The 22539-nt window shown below is 39.1% G+C and overlaps 1 protein-coding gene across 1 annotated transcript in view; it reads left to right on the top strand.

The window, feature by feature from the left end:
• Nucleotides 1–17928, top strand: part of MBD2 (methyl-CpG binding domain protein 2) — a gene marked incomplete at both ends in the record, with an annotated part of 57982 nt that extends 40054 nt beyond the window's left edge. The window contains 3 exons of the mRNA XM_084252531.1: nt 11987–12077; nt 13559–13736; nt 17802–17928. Coding sequence (XP_084108657.1) covers nt 11987–12077; nt 13559–13736; nt 17802–17928 — 396 coding nt within the window. The remainder of the gene's footprint in view (nt 1–11986; nt 12078–13558; nt 13737–17801) is intronic.
• Nucleotides 17929–22539: the final 4611 nt, after the last annotated feature.

The following is a 22539-nucleotide window of genomic DNA, read 5'->3' as shown; positions in this document are numbered from 1 at the left end:
ATCATAATTTTCAGTCTAGAGATCTTAAGCATCTTTATTTGATTTCTAGATGTTCAATGTTTCTTGATGCTACTCTAAGTAATATCATTAAAATTCTTCTTATTCTTTAATTGTAGTCTGGAGATCTTATGCATCTTTATTTGATTTCTAGATATTTAATGTTTCTTGATGCTACTCTAATATCATTAAAATTCTTTTTATTCTTTAATTGTAGAATAATTTGATTATTCAGTTCTCTTCCTAAATTCACTTATTCAATAATCAGTGAGTCTGTTGAAATTTATATATACATGAGCAAACAAGCATACCATCTGCAAATGTGAGTTTTATTTCTTTCTTGCTTAGCCTTCAACCTTTGGGTCTTTTCCCCCTGTTATTTCACTGACAACTTCCAATACAATTTTGAATAGAAGTGATAACAGTTATCTTTATCTCATTCATGACATGAGGGAACTTTTTAGTGTTTTTCCATTGAATATGATGCTTGTGGTAGGTTCCTTGTAAATACCATTTGTCAGATTAAGGAAATTCACTTCTATTACTAGTTTACTAAGCATATTCATGAATGGGTATTGAATTTTATCACATTATTTTTCTCTCCCTAGTGAAATGATAAAATGATGTTTATTCTGCTAATAAATTATAGTGATTGGTTTATGTGGTGAATTGTAGAGTTTCATTTCTTTGAACATTAAATGAACCTTGAATTCTTGGGTGAAACTCAGTCATACTCTTGATGTATTATCGCTCTTATTGCTGTTTAGATTCGCTGTTACTTTGCTTAGGATTTTTTGTATTTATATTCAGGAGGAGATGGACTTGAATTTTTCTTTCCTTGTAATCTTAAGCTTTTTTAGTATCAAGGTTTTGCTGGCCTTGAAAATTAAGATAGTAGGTTATCCCTCTTTTAATATTCTCTGCAAAAGTTTATTAAAATTGGTTCCTTTCTTTAGAAGGTATTTTGCAGAATTAATTCTGAAGTCACCTCAGCCTAAACTGCTATTGTTTTTTTTAAGTGGGAAAGCTTGAAATTATTTAAAAGATACATTGATGAATATTTATATTTCCTATTTCCTGCACCAATTTTGAGAACATATATTTGTAGTAATGTACTGGGTTGTTGGAAAAGTCATGACGCATTTTTGTATAGAAAACAGAAAAAATACATCATGACCCAATAATTCATAATTTGCAAATTTAGTGTTGACTTTAACAACACTAAAGTTTGTTCATAATATTTTTGGTCATATTTTATGTATTTGTAGTATCTGTTGTGATACCCCCTCTTTACTTCTATTGGTAGTAGTTAATGAAAGGTGGAATAAAGTATCAGGAAGAGCTTCATTAGCAAGTCTTGAGCTTCATCTGTACATGCACTTTTCCCTATGGAAATCCAAATTCCAGTATTATCTATGCAAAAAAAATTATTGATAATATTTATTTTATAGAAGTTAGTTCATTATAATGGGTTCTCTTTGTCTTATTTGACATTTATTGTTGTGAGGTAATCTTAGAGTAATATTGAGACCTTTGTTTTCTTAATATCTAGGTATACTTTCTATTTCTTTTCATTTTCAGCTATCTCAGGTCCTCTACTTTTAGATATTTCTTCATAAAACATAGTTTTTTTCATCGGATCTGAGGTATTTTATTCTTTTATAGGTGAGTTTACCATTACAATTGTTGATATTACAGTTATGTTTGGTCTTCATTCTATCTCACTGTTAAGCATGAGGAATTAGTAATTTAACATTATTAAATTAATTTCAAGAAAGCTTTTCTGAAGGGCATTTCTTCAGCTAAACTTAGAGGTCTCAATCAGAGATCAAAGTTCCTATAGTTGAGTGGGTTTTGGAATCACTAATTCATTTATTCAGTAGCCTATATTGCTAATTATATTACAGGTGCTGTGTAAACACAAAAGGCAGACATGAGCTGTGTCCTCATAAAACCTTCACGCTAATAAAGCAAACACTAAACAAATAATCCTGTTTGCAAAAAAGGTGACCAGTAAAGAGCAGTGGATAAGGATACCTGAATAGAGAAACTTACGTGTTAGTAAGAAGACTGTTACTGCAACTGCGTGAAGTGTGTGGGAACAGCACTTGAAAAAGCAGATAGACTTCATGAATGAGTGTGCTTAGCACATCGTCAACTCTGGATGATGGCACTTTCTTTGGCATTTAGAAGTATTACATGCCCTCTGTGTGTAAGTTAGGGAGTCGTCATGAGACAATTTAGCAGATGGTTACTGCATTCCATCCTCATCAATCCTAAATTTTGCTTTTTGCTCCATTCTTTCATCCCCCTTAGCCCAAATTGTTATCCTTCGCCCTAAAGAGCTCACATTGTAGTTTGCACAGCCACATGAATCAAGTTTTTCCTTTATGCACATAATAATTTTCTTGCCATGATCTAGCCCTTTCTTCCTAGCCACTCTGACAAAATAAGGGGGTGGCTCTTGTTTGACTTTTGATGTTTGCAGGCCATGGTATTTAAGTTGATTTTGCAGAACAAAACTAGACAATTTGGATATCATATGGGTTGATTTGTAAAGGGACAGTTTGTAAACTGGACAGTGAATTCCTTTTGGGCAGGCAACACTGTTCTTCTGTGTGGCCCCAACCCGATGCCTTGCATATTTAGTTTTCTGTGAGTCAGTGAATATAAAGTGCACATTTTCTGGGTTTTGCTGGAGTCTACAAATATGTGAGAAGATCCTTTGTTTCCCTTTTAATTAGGTTTAGCAAAGACCTTATAATGGTAATTTATGAAATTCTAACGTTGGGAAACATTCATTAGGAAACATTCTGAGGAATTCAATTAAAAATTTGTATTTTCAAAGGACTTTTTTCACTTTTTATCAGCAGCTTGATTACTTTCTGAGCTAGATAGGGCAGTCATTAGTATTTCTATTTTACTAGAAAATACATCTAAAGAGATTAAGCAACTTGCCTAAGACAGCAAATATATTTAATGGTTGAGTCAGGAGTGAAGCATTTAGCACCCAAACTATTGTTCTCTGGGTTACCCTGTGCTCCCTCTATTTAGCCACAAATTCATCCCACAAATATTTGGGTGCCAACTATGTGTCTAGCATTTTGCTCTTGACAGAGATAAAGACCATGTAGATTTAAACTCTTACCAATGGTGAGACTTAAAAGGAAACTTTTGGTTCTTCTATTTCACAAAGTATTCTGTTGTCCTCAAATACTTTAAAAGGTACATCGTATCTTATGTCCTAGATATTTGCTTTCATTAAGAGAAAATGCTTATTGTCTTTTTTCTTTTTAAAAAAAAAGACGGTGACTGTTAGAGGTTTACATTTGTTGCTTAGAAGCATAGAAAATATAAAAACACACAGAGAACCATCATAAAAGGCAGGCTCTTATAAGTCTTCTAACATGAGGTGACTGCAGCAGTGAAGTAGGATGAAGGACACGAGTCAGAAACTAGATTTTGTAATTACGTTACTGTGACCTTGAGCAGGTCATTTTAGTATAATAGGAAGGCCTAGGTAAGCAGGAAAAGAATGAATGGAAAGGGAGGAAATCGGGTGGACACTTCTATACTGTTAGAAGGGAGAAGACAGAGATGATTTGAAGCAGAAGTAGTTTAGAAGAGACATGTTGTAGGTTTTCAGTGTTTGGGAGTGCCTCTCACTTCCAAGGAAGAAGCTGAAAAGGAGGAAGAAGAAAAGTGTAAAATGTGGGAAGAGAGCAAATGGATGGGGCAAGAGGAGAAGGAGGCCTGTAAAGATGTGATCTTAGGAACAGGTAAAGCACTTACTCCTCTGGGAGAGGAGAGAAGTCAAGCAGGTACTGTGGGTCAGAGGAAATCTGACGTGGAAGGGAACGTACTTGAAGAGGCTAAAGGCCTTCAGGTTTGAGTCCGTCACTCTAAGCAGCCGTTGACTCCCATGGTTGATATTCAGCTACAGCTTTTGCAGTAAATGAGAAATAGGCGTCTTAGATGAACTTAGTTGCATTGTGGACATTTCAGTGTGTTTCTATATGGTCAGTTCATTTTTTTCTCACGGAGATTATAATTTCAAAAGGAAAGTGGAGGTGAACTTTAAGATGATGTGTGGGGCCTCCCTGGTGGTGCAAGGGCTTAAGCACCACACTATGAAGCAATCTGCAGCCTCTGCAGCATAAGTTCGATCCCTGGCCGGGGAGCAACCCACATGGCACAGCAGACTTCTCCTGACTCGCCTGCTGCTCCCCTCAGCAGTGTGTTACAGTCAGTCTGCCTGTTCTGCTCCCCACTCTGTCTCTGGTAAATCCTCTCACCCCCGCATCTCTGGCCTATACCCCAGCTCTTGTATGCATAAATAAATAAATCTTTTTTAAAAATTAAAAAAAAAAAAACTGTGTGAAAGCTAAAATAAGGTCTCAGTTATTGTGTGCCTCTGGTGAGATGCTCTTTTCTCTGGCTTTGGCTTTAGAATTGGCCAACTGCTACTGGTGGCTGGTCCTAAGAATGTATGGAAATTAACAGGTTCCTGATCAACCTGCCATTTCTATTTTGTCGATGTACCTATACTTGAATACCTAAAGTCGCAGTCAGTGGAGCTGTGCCCTTGTTGACAGCCGATGATGTGCGGGTACTGGTCTCTGGTAAAAACAGAAAGCTCCTTCTAACTCTGTGTGTTCAGATGCTTTAGAACTCCAGGTTGGGATATCAAATACCATGTTTCCTTTGCTTGGACCTCTGCATCTTCCAATAGAACCGGTATTTTAAATGCTTCCGGCGTCCCACACCAGCCCATAGAAGTCCATTTAATCTGGGCCTCCCTGGTGGCGCATCGGTTGAGCACTGGGTTGCGAAGCTTCCCACAGCCTCTGCAGTGCCGGTTAGATCACAGGCTGCTCCCTGGCCACTGGAGGAGGGTCCCACATGGCCCCACATGGCGCGCAGACCTCTCCTGCTGCCTGCTGCTCCCCTCAGCAGTGTACTTCGGTCCTTCTGCCTGCTCTGCTCCCCGCTCAGGCTCTGGTGAATCCTCACCCTCCTGCTCTTCTGACTGTACCCAGTGCTTGTATAAATAAATAAATAAATCTTTAAAAAAAAAATTAAAAAAAAAGAAGTCCATTTAATCTAAAGTGTGAATTATTTCACATGCAGAATTATCCAAAGTAATTACTGTTCGTAACGATGTTTTTTTAATCAGGAAGTGCATTGCATTGTAAATCCAAAGTAAGAAATGATTCTCCCACCTCTGCTTTATCTCACCAGTATGACTGGTGACAACCCTCTCGTTGCCTGGCAGTGACGAAAGAGGCCCCAATTCCAGGCCACTTAGAGTGGTTCTTTTCAGACCCAGGAACAGAGGGCTGGGATAGAGACTTGAAGACTGGGACAGCTGTGCTGACGTCAGTGGAGAGGGGCCCCCTTTCTGTTTCAGCTGTGAGGTGTGGTGCCTGGTTCTTGTAAACCTCCTGTGCCCCTGACTGCTGGCTCTTTTCCAGGCCAGCGCTCTCAGCCAGATCTCATCTTGCACCCCCCACCCCCTACCCTCTCCGCCCATCTAGCCAGGAGAATCAGGCAACATCCAGGGACATTTTTGGTTGTCACAGCTGGGGAGGCACTCCTGGCATCCTGGGTAGGGAAGCTCCTAAACAGCCACGACGCAAAACTATCCATCCCCAAATGTCATTAAGGCCCTGATCAGGACACTCTGCTCTAGACCCTGCCGCTGGTTTGGTTTCTTTTCTCCTTCCCTTTTCTGGATTCACATTGTGTCCTCAAACACTCTCCTGCCTTCCAGTCTTGAAATGAGCTCAAGCTCAGGCCCCTTTGAGGTTTTTCTAAGGGCTTTACTCTCATCACAACGTGGAAATCAATTGAGTAAAAATAACAAGGAAATGACAGTTTCAGGAAAGCTTATTAAAAGCTGTCTATGTTAACCACTGGATTTAAAATAGAACAAAATTCGGATCCTTCTTTAGGCCTCAGTCCCTGCTTCCCAGTTTGGTTTCGTCCTTCCTGGGCTTCCCTCTGTCCTTCCCCGCACTACTGGCCTCGGCACGCCTTGGCGGTGGCCTTCTCACTCTTCTTCCACATGAGCAATGATGCAGTGAAGAATCCTTGGGTGACTTTAACAAGGTGTTACGGGAAGGTTCCTCTATATTGCATAGATCCAGCCAGAACGAGTTTTCGTTGCCCCTTTTCTCTGAAGAAGTTCACAAAAGAGATGACAGCATAGCATTCCTTTAGTTCTGCTAAGTTACAGCACAGGGGGCCCTCGTCTCTGCTCCTCTCTCCTCCACTAGCGTTGTGGGTATGTGACCCACACACCCCAGGGCCCACCTGTCACAGGCCCCTTGTGGCACTGAGAGCTCTGCTGCTGCCTCATGAAATTTTTTTTTTCAATTTTTATTTGCTTACATAAGGTGTAGTCCCTGTACTTCTCCAGCCACCATAGCACCCGGGATCCATCACCAAAGTCTCTTGTGCTCTTCTCTCCCCTGTCTTGACCTGCCTCCCTTCCCTACCGTGGCTGCTTGCCTCAGATCTATGGTCAGCTCGCAAGTTCTGTCTTTTTCCTGACCCTTTGTTCAGTTTTCCTATGTTCTGCCTCAAAGTGAAACCATCTGATATTTTCCTTTTTCTTTCTGACTTATCTCACTGAGCGTAATCGATGGGAGGAGGAGGCAGACTTTGGCTGACATCACCTGCAGTTGACAACTTGCAGAGTATCACTCACTAGGTCAATTGATTAAAAGAGTAACTTGATCATTTTCTTAGCATTCCTTGATCTACCATCAGCCTCTGATTTCATGAATAGAAGGATCTGACCCTGTTACTATATGATCTAACACAGAGCCCGGCATGTCCGTGCCCTTCCAGGCTTGTATTGTTAAGAGTAGGATTGTGTAATCACACTGTCCTGAGTATTCATTCCACATGTACCGTTGGCGGGTTATGCAGCTTTGGTAAGTTACTGTGCTTTTCAAAATGCTGTGGGGATGATTCACTGAATTACTTAACGCACTTAGCACAGTGTCAGGCTTATGGAAAGGGCTTGGTGGGCAAGGGATAGTTGCCCTCCTCTTTGTCCTCCTACTCCTTTTCCATCAAGGGAAGATGACTGGGCATTAACAAGAGACTTGGGTAAACTCTTTCTCTGTTTACCCTTAAACAAAATGGTGTGCTTTTAAATACACATCGACACTGGTCTTCCTGCAATGAAAGATAAGAGGGCAGTTCTCTTCCTCCTGTCCTCTGCCTGGGAGAGGATAACATCTTTGATTTCCTTGGGTAGTCAGTACCCATCAGCTCTGTGTATGCACTGCCATTCTCTCCGAAAAAACCAAACCAATCATTTTCAAACTGAGAAAAATCTCACCTACATCAGGATCACCTAGGTGCTTATAAATAAAACTGGCCTCTTAACCCTGGACCTACTGAATAGAATCCCTGGGACTGAAGCCATTAAAAATAAGCCACCCTTGGCTGTTCTTCTATATAAACACATGTAGAAATGCTGTTCTGTACACTGGTCTCACTTCCTTCCCTTTGCATAAGCTGTTTCCTTGGCCTGGAGTCATCTTTCCTGTAGAACTCTTACACATTTTTGAAGGGCTGCTTCTTCTGAAAGTTTTCCCACATCCTCCAAACCTGAAGTTAATTTTGTGTCTTCATTATTGCAGTTACCTGCCTTGTAGTGTTTTGCTTGTGTTCCACTGAATGGTGAGCTTCCAGAGGGCAGTGATCATCGCCAGGGCCCTGCCTGTACTCTGGATGCCTGTGCATGTAATGGGGGTTCAAAGATAATTAGTTGAATTTGGATTGATTCTTTAATAAGAGTGTGTGTTTGTGCGCATTTTTGAGGAGTTATTTGTGACTGTTTCTTCTTTATCCTCTCCTCTGGATATTGCCCGTAAGACCAGTCGAACAAATCCCCCCAAAGTCCCAATTAAATCTAGACTAATTAAGAGAAGAAAATGCTTCACTTGTGTTCTGGGTTATTTCCCTCTCAAGAAACAGATTTGATCATTCTTCTCACTGAAGAAGCGACTTTCTTTCCACACCTTCCCATTGGTCCTCTGAGGCTCTAAGGTCAACTGCACGCCGCTGTACCTCCCATTCTGCCATGGGTGGAAAGGTGCAGAGAATAACTCTAGTTTCTAGCAAGGTGGTTTCTCTACCTATCTGCACCTGTTACTGATATTTGTCACTTTCATGGTTTGGGGTGACTTTTAATGATTCTCCATCTACTGGTTTACTGGATTGCTGAGGTCGTCAGCAATAAAAACTGAGGCACCCACGGGAGTGTGCCAATTTTCTTATATGCTAGAGGGTCACAGGGAGAACAGGGTGTCAAGATGCACCTAAATGGTCTGATTAGTGGGGCTGAGAAAGGGATGCAGTCACTGAGAATGAGAGCACATTTGAGGAGTCTTCAAATATTAAATCATCGCCCCTTAGAAGAATTACATTGCCTTCTTGACTTTACACCTGACAGCTAGATTAAGCTGAGAAAATTATTGGATTTGGCAGATGAAATTAGATTTTTGGTATGTAAGTTAGGATTTATGAAAGCAAGAGTGTATGGACATGTGGAAGAGACTAGATGGTTGTTGCAGAGGGGGATTCCTTGCAAATTTAGGAAGGCTCGTCTTTTCAATATTATTGTTTTTAGACTCCCAGTGGTTGGGAAGTTATTCAGTAAGAAGAATGGCAGGTGCCACAATTAATGGAATTCACAATGAGTAGTTCAGGAAATTTTAAATTTAGGAAGAGTAAGGTCGTCCCCTCCCATGGTCCCTTCCAGAGTGTTCAGGATTACAAAGTGACCAAAGGTAATGAGAAAAGGTCATTGAAATTGGTGAGAGGAACTGACCGACTTTTAGAGTAAATTTAATGACAATTCATAGACAAGGGGATGAAATCGGAAAGTTGAAAGCAGCCTGGGGAAAGGACATGTGCCTGTTGGTCATTCATTGAGGAAATGGCTTGGAAAGAAAAAGTGGTAATTGTACCAGTTGGATTCAGTTTGTGTTTACAAAAAACAAAAAACAAAAAACAGAGCATACACTCCAGATATTCCAGAGAGTTCCCTTGTGTTGATCCTTTGTAGTTGGACTCCCCTTCACGACCACCCAGATAGCTTTGCCTTTTTCAGAATATAATAGAAATTGAATGATACAGTTTGTAAACGACTGGCTTATTTCACTTAACATAATTTTTGCTGTATGTACATTTAAAAAGGATTCTAAATACAATTTCCCCCTCCCCAAATCAATTCAATAAAACAAAATGGGACTCTAAGAAGGATGTAGGGAAAAGATGTGATAGAAGGGCACATTGAGATACAGTCATCCTGAGAGGTCTATTGTAGTTCTCAGTAAAATTAGGTGAGGGCCTCCCCTGGTGGCACAGGGGGTTGAGCGCAGCGCTGTGAAGCTGTCCGCAGCCTCTGCAGCGCTGGTTCTATCCAGGGCTAGCCAGTGAGGGTCCCACATGGCGCGCAGACCTCTCCTGTCTCGCCCGCTGCTCCCCTCAGCAGTGTATTTCATCAGTCTGCCTGTTCTGTTCCCCACTCTGTCTCTGGTGAATCCTCTCACCCTCCCGCACATCTGGCCTTTACCCTGGTTCTTGTATAAATAAATAAATCTTTTTTAAAAATTAAAAAATAATAAAATTAGGTGAGTTCATTAGTTTTGGCAAGTGGTAGAAAGGATGGAGATGAGGGCAATGCTGAACTTGACCAGTTAAATATTTCCTTTTCTTAAACAAGTGTCTTTTCTTCTCTGACCCTTCACACTCCCCCTCCCACCTCCTGGGGGGAGGGGGAAGGGTTGTGAGTGGGAACACACACACATTAAGGATATGTATTTCCATTTTCATGGTTTAAGTATTTCATTTATTAAAAGGTCATTTGTACATCTTAGATTCAATCCAGGTTTATTTGAGGACTCTCAGAGGCCATGTGGTAATACCAGGACTTGCTATAAGCTAGAACTGTGCATTTGTTTCTTAATTCAGGATTTATTTTGCAAAATTTTCCTCCCTAAATTTTTATATCACTTTTCTTTGAATTGGTAGGAATTTTAAAACTTATTTTTAAATAATGGAATGTAAAATTTTATTTTTGAGGCCTAGAACTGGATTTTCAGATATAGAATATTAGTTGTCATATCTATACTTATTCCATAGTTTATGTTTTGGTAGTGTTGTTTCATTTCTTCAAATTAAATTACATTTGTGTGTTATATATAAGATATATATATATATATATTCATTCCTTCAAATAATATTTCATTAGGAAATAGCTGACTTTTGTTTTATTTTTCTGTAGTTGTGATATTCAAAGTACGGGAAGATGTTAATTCCCCAAAGAGAGAAAACAGGCAGGGTTTCTTAGAACATCTATCATATTCATCAGTTATTACTTTCACTTAACTGTTTTTCTGTGATTAACGTGTTCATGTTCTCATTTATGTTGACCACATATTTTGCTGATGGAATTTGGAATTTGTAGGGAGATGTAAGCAGATGTTACCATATACCAAAGATCTTCAGAGGAGAGTGACACATTCTATTTTAATATGCTACTCTTGTTGCTGGTATTTGAGGTTATTATGAATCTAACATGTTGCTATTCTACCATAAATAGGATTATTTTGCTGTATCGTCAAATGTGTCTGGGGGTGAATATCTGGTGCTCTTTATATATGCAGAAATCAGACTATAAGTCTGAAAAGCCCTCAGAGTGGCCAAAATTTACTAACAGTAAATGCAATAAACCTTGTGCCTACTATGTAACAGGTGCTTTGCATATATTGCATTATGTTATCTCCAGAAAAATCTTGTAATAGTCATTGCTGCCACATTTTACAGAAGAGAAAATTGAAGTTTCTGAATTTATAAAATTGTCCATGGTTATGCATTTAGAGCTGAGATTTTTTACTTAGGTTTGTGTATCCCTCAACACCTTCGTTCTCAGTCCTGTTGCGCCCATTTTAGTAATTCACACAAATATTTTCAGCATCTGCTACGTGACAAGCCCCAGGTATCCGGGATTAAAGACAGATATACAGAGTTCTTAAGGATCTCTTTGAGAGGCTAGAAAACAGATGACTCTTGAGGACAAAGACCCTATGATTGTCTGTCTTATTTACTGTTGCACCCACAGGACAAACACAGCACATAGTAGGAATTCAGTAAATGTATTCAACAGATGAATGAATCAGTGAGAGGTATAGTAGTTAACTAGGAGAGAGAGTGTAGAAGGGATATAAAATAAAAAAGCTGACTGTCATGGATCTTCAGTTTTTGAACAAGCAGTTGTATGCCTCAGTGGCCCATTGGGCATGAAGAGCCCTCTTATGTGCTCAGTGGCACCTGGGATGATGACCTGGGGTGGCTGAGAGGCTAAGGAGACCCAGACTCTGTGCCTGGGTACTTGAGTAGCAGAGTCAACATGAATGTGCCATCCTCTTTTAAAGCAAGGATGTTGGAAAGACATTTTAGAAACGTTTCCTCCAAAATGACCCATTTCCACTTTAAAACAGCCTGAAGGGCTAACCTTGTTGGAAAAATCACACATGGAAGAGCTCTTTCCCTATTGATATTGCATCAAGGGGTATATACTAATAATTTGTTTACATTTCCATGGTAAATTATTATAATACCACATTTTGCTGTCGAATGAACCTTTAAAACATTGAAATTATAATCTTTGGAAGATACCTTATAAAGAACTGTATATATATTGCACAGCATGTAACAGTCTTAATACTGGAACAAGTGAATAGGTTGCATAAAATAATGACATTTTTTGAGTAATATCTTTTGAAAAAATCAGGATGTGATGGAGCAATTTATGTTTGGAGTACCATTTAGCTTTTTTGTAAGGAAGAAGATGGGCAATTAGCAAACTTACTGAAATGATTTTAATTTCATTCTTCAACAGCATCGATGCGCTACTTTCTTGTTCCAAGAATGTATCCATTAACAGTGATGTTTTGCCTTACAGCTTTTCTGGGAGAAGAGGCTACAAGGACTTAGTGCATCAGATGTAACAGAACAAATTATAAAAACCATGGAACTACCTAAAGGTCTTCAAGGTATTATTTAAGTTCAGTTGAGCACCTACTGTGTGCCAAGACTCTATGTTACATATTGTGGAGTCTAAAATGATTGAGACTAATCTTTACTTTGTGGGATAGATCGTGTACCCTGCTGGAAGACGTATTTCTTGTGTTTTAGGAAACCCAGGGAAAATGTATATGAGAAGCTTGTGTGTTGCAGGGATGCTACAACCAAAGGTTCTCTTATGTGTAAAATTTTGACTTTAGGTGAGGTTCATCAACTAAATTAGCCCATGTGCTGCTTTTAGAACCAAAACAAAGCCACACTGCAGAATTTCCAGCACTTATTCTTTCTCTCATCCTCTTACCAGAACAGCTAACACTTTCCTCTGGCCTCTCCCTTAACAAATTGTCACTGCAAGTAGCAGTAGAAATAGCATCATTTTCCAGGGACAACAGCAAGTGGTAGCTGAGGTGGAGAACTCCTTGCTAGTCTGCCTGTCATATGTATTAATTCCAAGTTCTAGAGATGCATAGTTTTTCAAGTAGTAGAATTTCAGCTTCTAAATCTTGATATATTATTGATTGCTCAAAAATCCTCATCATTCATGATTAGAATATTGTCTCGTTCCCTCTATGTTCTTGAAAAGATTGCTTTCATTAGTTTAACAATATAGGACTGGGCCTCCCCTGGTGGCGCAGCGGTTGAGCGCTGGGCTGCGAAGCTGCCTGCGGCCTCTGCAGCGCTGGTTCAATCCCCGGCCACCGGCGAGGGTCCCACATGGCGCGACAGACCTCTCCTGCCACGCCCGCTGCCCCCCTCAGCAGTGTATTTCGTCACCCTGCCTGTTCTGGTCCCCGCTCTGGCTCTGGTGAATCCTCTCACCCTCCCGCGCTTCTGACTGTACCCAATGCTTGTATATATAGGACTTTAAGCAATGCATTTAAATGTAGCCACGCTGCCAGTTCCCTACACATAGCCAAGGTGTGCAATTATTAAACTTCTTGATTTGGATATTTTATTGTGTATTTGAAAAAGCTGCTAATGGTACAGGTGCAGCATGTTTTCACTGGATTTTCATTTGAAGTCCCAAAACAAAGAAGATTAGTGTTGAGATATTGCTTGAAATTGAAGTTAAATGCTATAGAAGAAACTATTCCAGGACTCTGGCGCTACATTAATAAGAATATTTGAATATAATTCGACTTTGGTAGGGATTAAGAGTATTAAAATATTTGGTCTTGCTTGAGGAAGTGGAGCCACCTTCTAAAAAGTTTAGAACCTTGGAAAATGTTCATTTTAAAGTTATGTTAAAATTTTATCAGAAGGTGTGGCTATTTTGTTACTATTTCCTTAATGTTAGCGCTTCCATGTACTGGAACTGTTAAGTAACTGTTTATCCCTTACTGCTTTGGCTGGTATCAGTTTGAAATATAGGATCACAAATATTATAGGTCATGTAAGTTTGCTCAACACATAGAAACTCCCTTTAACTGCTACCTATTTCTAATTGCAGGAGTTGGTCCAGGTAGTAACGATGAGACCCTTTTATCTGCTGTTGCCAGTGCTTTGCACACAAGCTCTGCACCCATCACAGGGCAAGTCTCCCCTGCTGTGGAAAAGAACCCCGCTGTTTGGCTTAACACATCTCAACCCCTCTGCAAAGCTTTCGTTGTCACAGATGAAGACATTAGGTAAGACAGTTTAACATAACTTTAACAACTTGTTTTTTCCATTTAATAAACTTTATACCACCTGTTAGTTTTTGGTGGCATATCTACTAAGTGATGACTCTATCAGAAAGTTGTATGTTTTTTTTTTTTTTAGTTTCCATAAATGGAATGGAAGGTGATAAAGGATGTTTAATACAAATACATGTTTATAAAAAGTAGAGGTGTTGTGTATAAGGAAAAATTATGATCCTGTCCGGAGGACAAATAAGATAGAGTTGTATACTTTGCATATCATTTTTGCAGTGACTTTTGCAACTTGGAATTCTTTCTGCTCGAAAGAACCCCTTTCATATCAGTCATGCCTTTAGTGATTACTTCTTGCATGGGTTTGTCTGCAATCCAATCTCTTTAAAGTAGATCATAGAGATGCTGCTTTAAGTGCAGTTGTGTTTTCAAAGTTCAATTTACTTCTCTTGATTATGTTTACCTCACTTAAGCTCAATTTAGAGATTATTTATCTCTGTTTCACCTTACTGCAAGTAAAGATTTAAGGTGTCTCCAAAGACATAGCACACAGAGATATGCAAGATGAGAAGCAAATGGGAAAGATGAAGCAAAGGGTAAAGCAATAAAACACAGCCAGGAATGAAAAAAGGACACGAGCTGTATCTGTTAACATGTTTTACTCTTTCTAAACCTCAGCCACAAATTAGGTTTTTAAACAGCAAACAGTGAAAGGAAAACACATAACTCAGCTTGATAATGCCCAGAAAGTATAAGCAAACCATTGCTTGGGAGAAGCAAAACTATTCCCTATATTAAGACCAGAAAGAAATTCGGTATCATTACTTTATAATGATATTGTAGATTATTGTATTTTCTTTAAAAATAGAACAGTGGCTATACTTCACTCTTTCAATCTGAATGTAAATCAGTAAGTGTTCCTGGAATATTTTTCCTAGACAAAACCAGCAGATGGCACTTTTGAATCATAATTTCAAAATAGGTTTTATAATTTGTATGTTTTTAAAACCTATAGAAACTTGGCATGAAAATGTTTGCAAATGCTAGAATCTGACTAAGTTTATAATTGAAAAGCCTTCCTTGGATTTTAAAGTAGTTCCTTTTATGTAGATGTAGAATAGCTTAAAGTTGCATTCAGATACCTTGACTGCACAGAATTTGTGATCAGCTTTGTTTTTTAAGAAAAACAAAATATGAGAAAAAGAATTAACTGGCCCTTAGTATTATTCTTACCCTTGAGGAAGGAAATTACTCAGGAGACAAGTTCTTTTCTGTCTTGGAATGAGTACCCAGTTAATCAACAGTGATTCTGCCAAGACATTATGGTGCTGACTGAAGTGACATTATGGAAATGTTGATGGTATTAGCACCAGATCTTTTTGATAGTAGAGGAAATGGTCTGAAAACTAGATCTCCATGATTTTCTTTTAGAGTAAACTTGTCTAACAAATTGCTCATTTGATTTAACAGAAAGTTGTTATAACAGAAAGTATTAAGCAAACATTTCTTGTTGGGTTAGCACAGATTCAAAATAAAGTGCTGCAATTGGAATTGTTACACTTTGTGCAATTGTGTTGTCAATGTTTTTTTATATTCAACCTTCAACCAAAGGTCTCCATATTAAGTATATATTTTTTCAGTATACTTGATAATTTTGTCTCCTATGGGCATGTCTGTTTTCTAACACTGAATGACAAATCCTCATAAATTTAACAGTTTAAAACAGTCCCCATTTATAGCTCATCATTCGTAGATCAGAAATCTGGACCAGCTATGACTGGGTTCTCTGCTCAGGATCTTACAAGGCTGACATGAAAGTGTGGGCTAGATTTCATTTCCTCTGAAGCTTGGGGTCCACTTTCAAGTTCCTATGATTATTGCCAAATTAATTCCTTGTAGGATTGAGGCCTGTTGAGGCCCTTTCTATTTGTGATGGGGGCTGTTCTTGGCAGTCAGAGACTGCCAGCACTTTACTTATTCCGTGATTCCCTCCACGGTTCCTCTTCTTCTTTTAGGAAGGGCCTTTTGGACTCTTATTAGGTCAGGCGCCCTATGATAACCTCTTATTTGTTTAACTCAAGGTCTGTTGATTAATTACCTAATCCTGGAGTGATAGCCTATCATTCACAAGTTCTGTTCATTGTTAAGGGGAAGGAGTTATATGGAGTGCATTCAGTGGGTGGGGGAAGGGGTGTCTTGGGGATTGGGTTAGAATCCTGCCTACTGCATGCAAATGCTTTAATTTCAAGTTTCAGATATATGGAAAGTCATGCTCAAGACAAGTGAATCAGCAACAGATGTTAGAGTTTACAGTAGACTTCTCCAGCCAAAGGCACCGTGTGTTCACTTTTCCCTGTCTTCCTAATGGGGTTACTCTAGGGCAGTTGCACAGATGCTCATATTCTCTTATTAGGAGGGAGAGGCTGCCAATGAGATGGATATGACATTTGTCATAAAATTGGAGACTCTGAGCCATAGGCAAAACTATAAGAAATAAACAATGTGTTCTCCTTGACCCTACTCTGCAAAATGAAAATCTTTTGAACTCCAGTTTCTTTTAATATAACTGAGGCTTTAGAACTCAGATGAGCTCAGGGACAGCCTCCCTCTTTTTGAAAATTAAAAAGAAAAAGTAGAAGTCTAGACCTTTTATCTCTTTGTGTTGCATTTGGAGTTTAATAAAGATGACATCTGAGGCTTTTGTGGCGCACCATATATGTTAACTTCACCACTTGGAGGTTGTCTCATGAGATAAAAGAGATAAAGAGTAAGTGTCATGGGCTGGAATAGAATAAATGTAATGTTACAACTTACTGAAGCCCCAAGGAGGTGAATACTCTGAATCTTAGTGGAGTCTTCCAAACCATTGTTCCTCTGCTCTTCTGCTTCCCCAGGTTTGGGGCCGAACTGTGTTTGTCTTCCTTAATTATTGCTAGAGAAGGTCACTCTTTCTCTGTAGACCCCTCAGCATTCCTTGTTGCCCCCTTACTTGCCCCTGGGCTTCTCCATCTCCCACTGCATCCACCCTAAGTACCTTTCCTCTGGTCTCAGAGACAGTTTGTGCTGGTTTCTGTTCAAACCTGACCGCATCCCACCCCCACCCCCCAACCTGCCCCCAGGCTTTGCTGTTCTCTCTTCCCTGTTTTTCTAGGACCTTTATTTCTAAGTCTTTTCCCTTCTCTTGTATTTCTTCAACCTTTGCCTCTCTACTTAGTTCTGGATGTGAGTTTTTGTTTACCAACCTTGCTCGCTAAAACTGTTTTAAGATTTGCTCTCTAGACTTGTCAGGGAGCTGCTCTCAAATGTTTTCTGCTTTTTCAAGATAAAACACATACAATAGCCTTTCTTCCTGTGTTATCCATGTAACAATCCAGAACCTTTTTTATTTTTGTGAATTGGAGTTATCAGCTCTCACATTTAAGGTCTTATTGCAACCCCCAAGACACAGAGACACTTCTGGCATGTTCTTAACCTACTAGGCTCATCTCAGTTGAAGGGGTGCTTTTCAGATTCTGTCCTCTGTACTCAGGATCATGTGGTTTCACTTCTTTGTGATGACCTATTGCCAGCAGCCTGGGATGTGAGGAGAGAGCTCCGACTGGCTTTCCCTGAACAGAGCCATTAAAAGCCAAATGAAATCCCATTTCTTCCATATTTCTGTGCCTCACTGAACAAGTCTCTTCTTTATTTTCTGTTATTTTCCTTTACTATCCTTGTCATTTCTCATTATCCTTTATAGCCAGAGCCCCAATCTTCACATACTTGAAATTCTTGGAAGCTGATGAAAAGTTGACTAGAATGTATCTATTCCTATCAGAATCCCCTGTGAGATGAGGGAATCTTACCTGCCGGTCTGAATAGCCATCCCTCTTGTTAGCAAAACTCCACTCCTATGTGATTTGGTTTTGTGACTGTAGAAGCAACTTTTGCCAAGTGTTAAGGAAATTTTTGTTAGTAATGTTCACGATTTTGAAGTAAATATAAACTTTAATAACAGCTTTATAGTTCCATTACTTGGGGGGCAAGTCATCAGTGCTTTTCTGTTCTGTTTCTTTTTAAAAGGAAACAGGAAGAACGAGTACAACAAGTACGTAAAAAATTGGAAGAAGCACTGATGGCAGACATCTTGTCACGAGCTGCTGATACGGAAGAGATGGATATTGAAATGGACAGTGGAGATGAAGCATAAGAATATGATCAGGTAAAGTAACACAGGGTGGGCAGGGAACCTTGGAAACTACTCTTGAATTTGTGGCCTTTCTCAACAGTGAACAAAAAGACTTCTCTACATAGATTAATTATACAAGGGCTCTTTTTCGGCTCCTCTCTGCACTTAAGAGCCATATAAGTCGTTGTATCCATTTGTTCTCACTGTGTGAAGACATTTATTCCCCTCTAGCTGCTTGCAAGGAATACAGCCTCCTTTATGAACACCAGATGGAACAACTCTCTGGTGTCATTAGGAAAAAAAAAAACAAGGGAAGAAGAAAAGTTCCATTTAGGTCTGTCAGCCTCATCAACATGGCTTTTTAATGCTCCTTCTTTAGCAAGACAGACCTTAACTTACTTTTTCATATGTGTATGTATATGTTAAAGGTTGAGGTTTACTGTGTTACTAAGATTTACCATCATAGAGAAATGTTCATGTTATCAAGCATCCTAAGAGTAGTTGCAAGAAGTTACTATAAAAACAGGCATTAAAACCTTTAGCTATGAATGAGATATGAAATACGAATATCAAATACAAGAATAGTTCAATTTGCAATTGCACAGTACCATCTCTCCCAGGTTAAACAATAGTAAGACTTCGATGCTTACCTAGTACCTGTAAATGTTATGGAGTAAAACAGACCTTAAAGTAAAATAAATCATTGCTAGTAGAAATTTTTCTAGACAGTCTCAATATATGTTTCGATTTAGCTGAGACTATTATGTTATTTTGTCATTTGTATGCCCCACCATATCTTGCTTTATGCTGATTTAAATAATTACAGAAAATATTTTCTTAAGCATACAGACAGGTGCATTTGATTTCTTTGAAAATGACTTTCAAAGGTTATTTTCCAAATAAAACATTGAAACAATGAGGTGCTACGCTGAGCACTTTTTTCTTGACAAATTACTGTAACTGAATGCTAATCAAGGTTTTAAAAATGTGGATCTAAGTGAAATTTTGCTCACCTGAGAAATCATTGAATTACTAAGTTTGTTTGTTTTTCCTTACAGATAATTTTCGACAGACTTTCCCCAAGAGCAAACTCTAGAATTGAACAAAAAACATTTCCACTGGGTTTTGCCTATAAGAAAAAAATGTACCCGAGCACATAGAGCTTTTTAATAGCACTAACCAATGCCTTTTTAGATGTATTTTTGATGTATATATCTATTATTCAAAAATGATGTTTATTTTGAGTCCGAGGACTTAAAATTAGTCTTTTGTAATATCAAGCAGGACCCTTAAGATGAAGCTGAGCTTTTGATGCCAGGTGCAATCTACTGGAAATGTAGCACTTACATGAAATATTTGTTTCCCCCACAGTTTTAATATGAACAGATCAGGAGTACCAAATAAATTTCCCAATTAAAGATTATTGTGACTTCACTGTATATAAACAGATTTTTATACTTTATTGAAAGAGGACACCTGTACATTCTTCCATCATCACTGTAAAGACAAATAAATGATTATATTCACAGACTGATTGGAATTCTTTCTGTTGAAGAGCACACACAATAAATAGTCCCTCTGTAGGATTCCTGTTTACATTCAACTGTGACTCCTGGGCCTCAGGATTGACATAGAGATGGTAGAAAAGTGTTCATCCATTTGTAACACACCTCTGGATAGCGTGAACATGGCTGCTTTTACCAGAATTCTAAGTCATCATCCAGCACGTGTATTTGTTTCCTCTTGCCTGTGACTAGTACCTTTTAATTCTATAAAAGTAAGGTATTTTTATCCTTTGGGCATGAGTAGGTACTCAAGGATCTTTTGGATGTTACTAGAGGTTCATGTTTATTGCTTTACCTAGAACATTTTACATTTTCTCTCTTCTACTAGCTTATTACGTGAACAGGTGCAGGTCAAACCCTTTGCCACAGAAAAAGACAGCTTCTGGGCAGATTAGCTTAATGAACCAAATGGTAATACTTCACTAATTAGTACCCATACACCGAAGTATTGACATCTTTTTTCCTATTGAAACTCATAAGCATAACCATTTAAATTCCTTGATATCTAATTATCCAAAACATGGCATAAATGGCATAAATGATTAAATGAGGTTTTTAAATCAAAACATACATTACTCTGATACCGAGGAATGCAGGGAGTGGTTATAAGCAAATTTTGGGAAATAGAGCAAACGTAGTCCTTCATAACTCTCAGTTCTTTCAAAATTGGACCCAGAAGTGATGTGGTCAAGGATATGACCAGTTCCATATGAATGTCTCCTGTACCTTTTATTATCACTACCTCCAATACCTTTCCAGTTCCAAAGGAAGGGAAAGAAAAGAAAATAGTCAAAGCAATATGACTGACTTGGTTTGGGCTGTTGTCTCTCTGGACCTTATGCCAAACTACATAAATGCCCATTTCTTAGGATTCCTGATTTACATTCAGCTCAGCTCTCTTGGCCTTAGGCCACAATTTCCTCAGAACAGTGCTGCTGGCAGGTGACAGGGATACTTGCAGACTCTGGGAAGGCTGTCGGCAGAGGGTGCCTTCCCCTCAGACTGTCCCAATTGGGATAGCAGGGGAAAGTCAGTATTGATTTCTTTTTGGAGAAATAGTATGAAGAGTTAAAATGGATGTTCAAAGCCTTTTTCTTAGCCTTCCCCAAGTCTGTGATTCTTTATTATAATCAGAGTGGGGGTAACTTCACCTGTAATCATATGCTCTTTATAAAGCAATCCAACCAAGATATATGTGCTTAAAACAGCTCTTGTAAAAAAAAAAACAAAAAACAAAAACCCACAATGTACGCACACACAAATTTGATTTTTGCTCTTAGTACTTTGCTCAGGTAGAGAACAAGGTATGAAAGCCATTACATGTTGTCCAACTGAGGACCATCCTTATGTCCAGGTGTTGCCAACACATCCACAGGATGACATGTCCAAAATTAAATTCAGCATCATATCCCCAAAACCCACCACCATCTTGCATTCCCCAATGCTGGTAAAAGCAAATCAACTGCTCCAGCTGCCCAGGTGTGACGCCAGGTGGTGCCCTTTCTCTTGCCTTTAACACCCCATCAATCAGGTTAGGACTATCGATGGCACTTCTCACCTTCACCTCTTCATTCCCACAGCCATTGCCTTCATGCAACTTCTTTTCCTCTCCTCTTCTTAGTGGTTATCTTTTCTCTCTTTTGGTTTTTAAGCCTGTTCCCTTCTTCCATCTCCAACCCTCGTCCAACTCCAGATGGTCATCAGAATGATCCTTAAAGCAACTGTGACCATATCATTTCCCTGCTCAAAATTCCTCAGTCTGCATATGCAGTTTAGGATAATTTTTAGAGTGAGCAATATGAAATGAAAAGCTGTGTCTGAACCCTAGTTTGCCATTTGCGTGACTTGTCAGGTTACTTAATGGCTTTGAGTCTGTCTTCCCTCAATTAAATAGGAATAATAATACCTACCTCATAGTGTTGTTGTGAGGATGAAATGGGATTCTGTGTGTACCGTGTTTAGCGCAGTGCTTGGCACATAGTGCTTGGCACATAGTGCTTGGCACATCATCATTCCTGCTCATGGTGTCAGTTTTACTTCCCTTCAAGGGGCATTGGCTGATAATGCTAACTACCCTCCACCCACTCCCTCTCCCACAACCTTTATTTTCTGCCTCCACACCATTTATTTTCTTTGTGGAAATCTTCTTAATCTGTATGTGTTTGTTGACTTTTAATCTATCACTCTACTAGAATGTAAGCTCCTTGAGAGCAAGGATGTGTCTTGTTCCCTGCGAGAACCCTAGCATTTAGCCTAGTGCCTGGCACAGAGTAAACACTCAGTAATTGTTTGTTGAATAAATGCAAAAATGATCAAAAGGCTCTACATGATCTGCTACCTGCCTATTTGTCTAACTCATCCTGCCACACCCCCCATGTACCTTCGACTCAAGAAAACAACATTACCTGCTCCTTCGAAGTGCCCTCTGGGCCTCTCTGTCTTTGTACCTGCTGTTGTTCCCTTTGCCTGAAACAACCTTTGCCTGCCTGTCTACCTGGCAAGTTTCCCGATCATTGGTCCCGTCTCAGCTCAATGGCTACCTCCTCTGTGATGCTGTCTCTGGTTTCTCCCGGCGGATATTCCTTTTCCCTCTTCCAAGTTCTCACTGCACTTTGTAAATTACCTCTGTGGAAGCACTTTATTGTATTGTAAAAGTTTTTGCATGTCTGTTTCTATTTTTAGAATGTAAGCACCATGAAAGCAGAGACTGATCCTTTCACCCCAGTGTCCCCAGAGCCTAGCACAGTGCCTGGCACATACCAGTTTGTCAATAAAAATTTATTGAATGAATTTGTGAATGAACTAAGAGTCTTGCAGTTGAGAAGTGTTGCAAGATGTATGTATTATCGAGGAAAGGAATGGCTCCGGTGGCTTGTTTTTCTAGAGAGGAGATCTAGAAAGCATTATATAATTTCTTCAAATAAGTTGTTCGAATTTTTAAGTAATATAAGTTGACTAATGTAGATCTTCATAAACGACTGCAAAAGATATCAACGAGCTTTGTGATCTCTCAATGCTACAAAGTCCAAAATCAATATTTGCACTATTAGTATTTCCATAGTAAATG

This window comes from Talpa europaea, assembly GCF_964194135.1.
Source record: "Talpa europaea genome assembly, chromosome: 13".
Lineage (NCBI taxonomy): Eukaryota > Metazoa > Chordata > Mammalia > Eulipotyphla > Talpidae > Talpa > Talpa europaea.
Note: the sequence above shows the minus strand (reverse complement) of the source record. Positions and strands in the feature narration are given on the sequence as shown.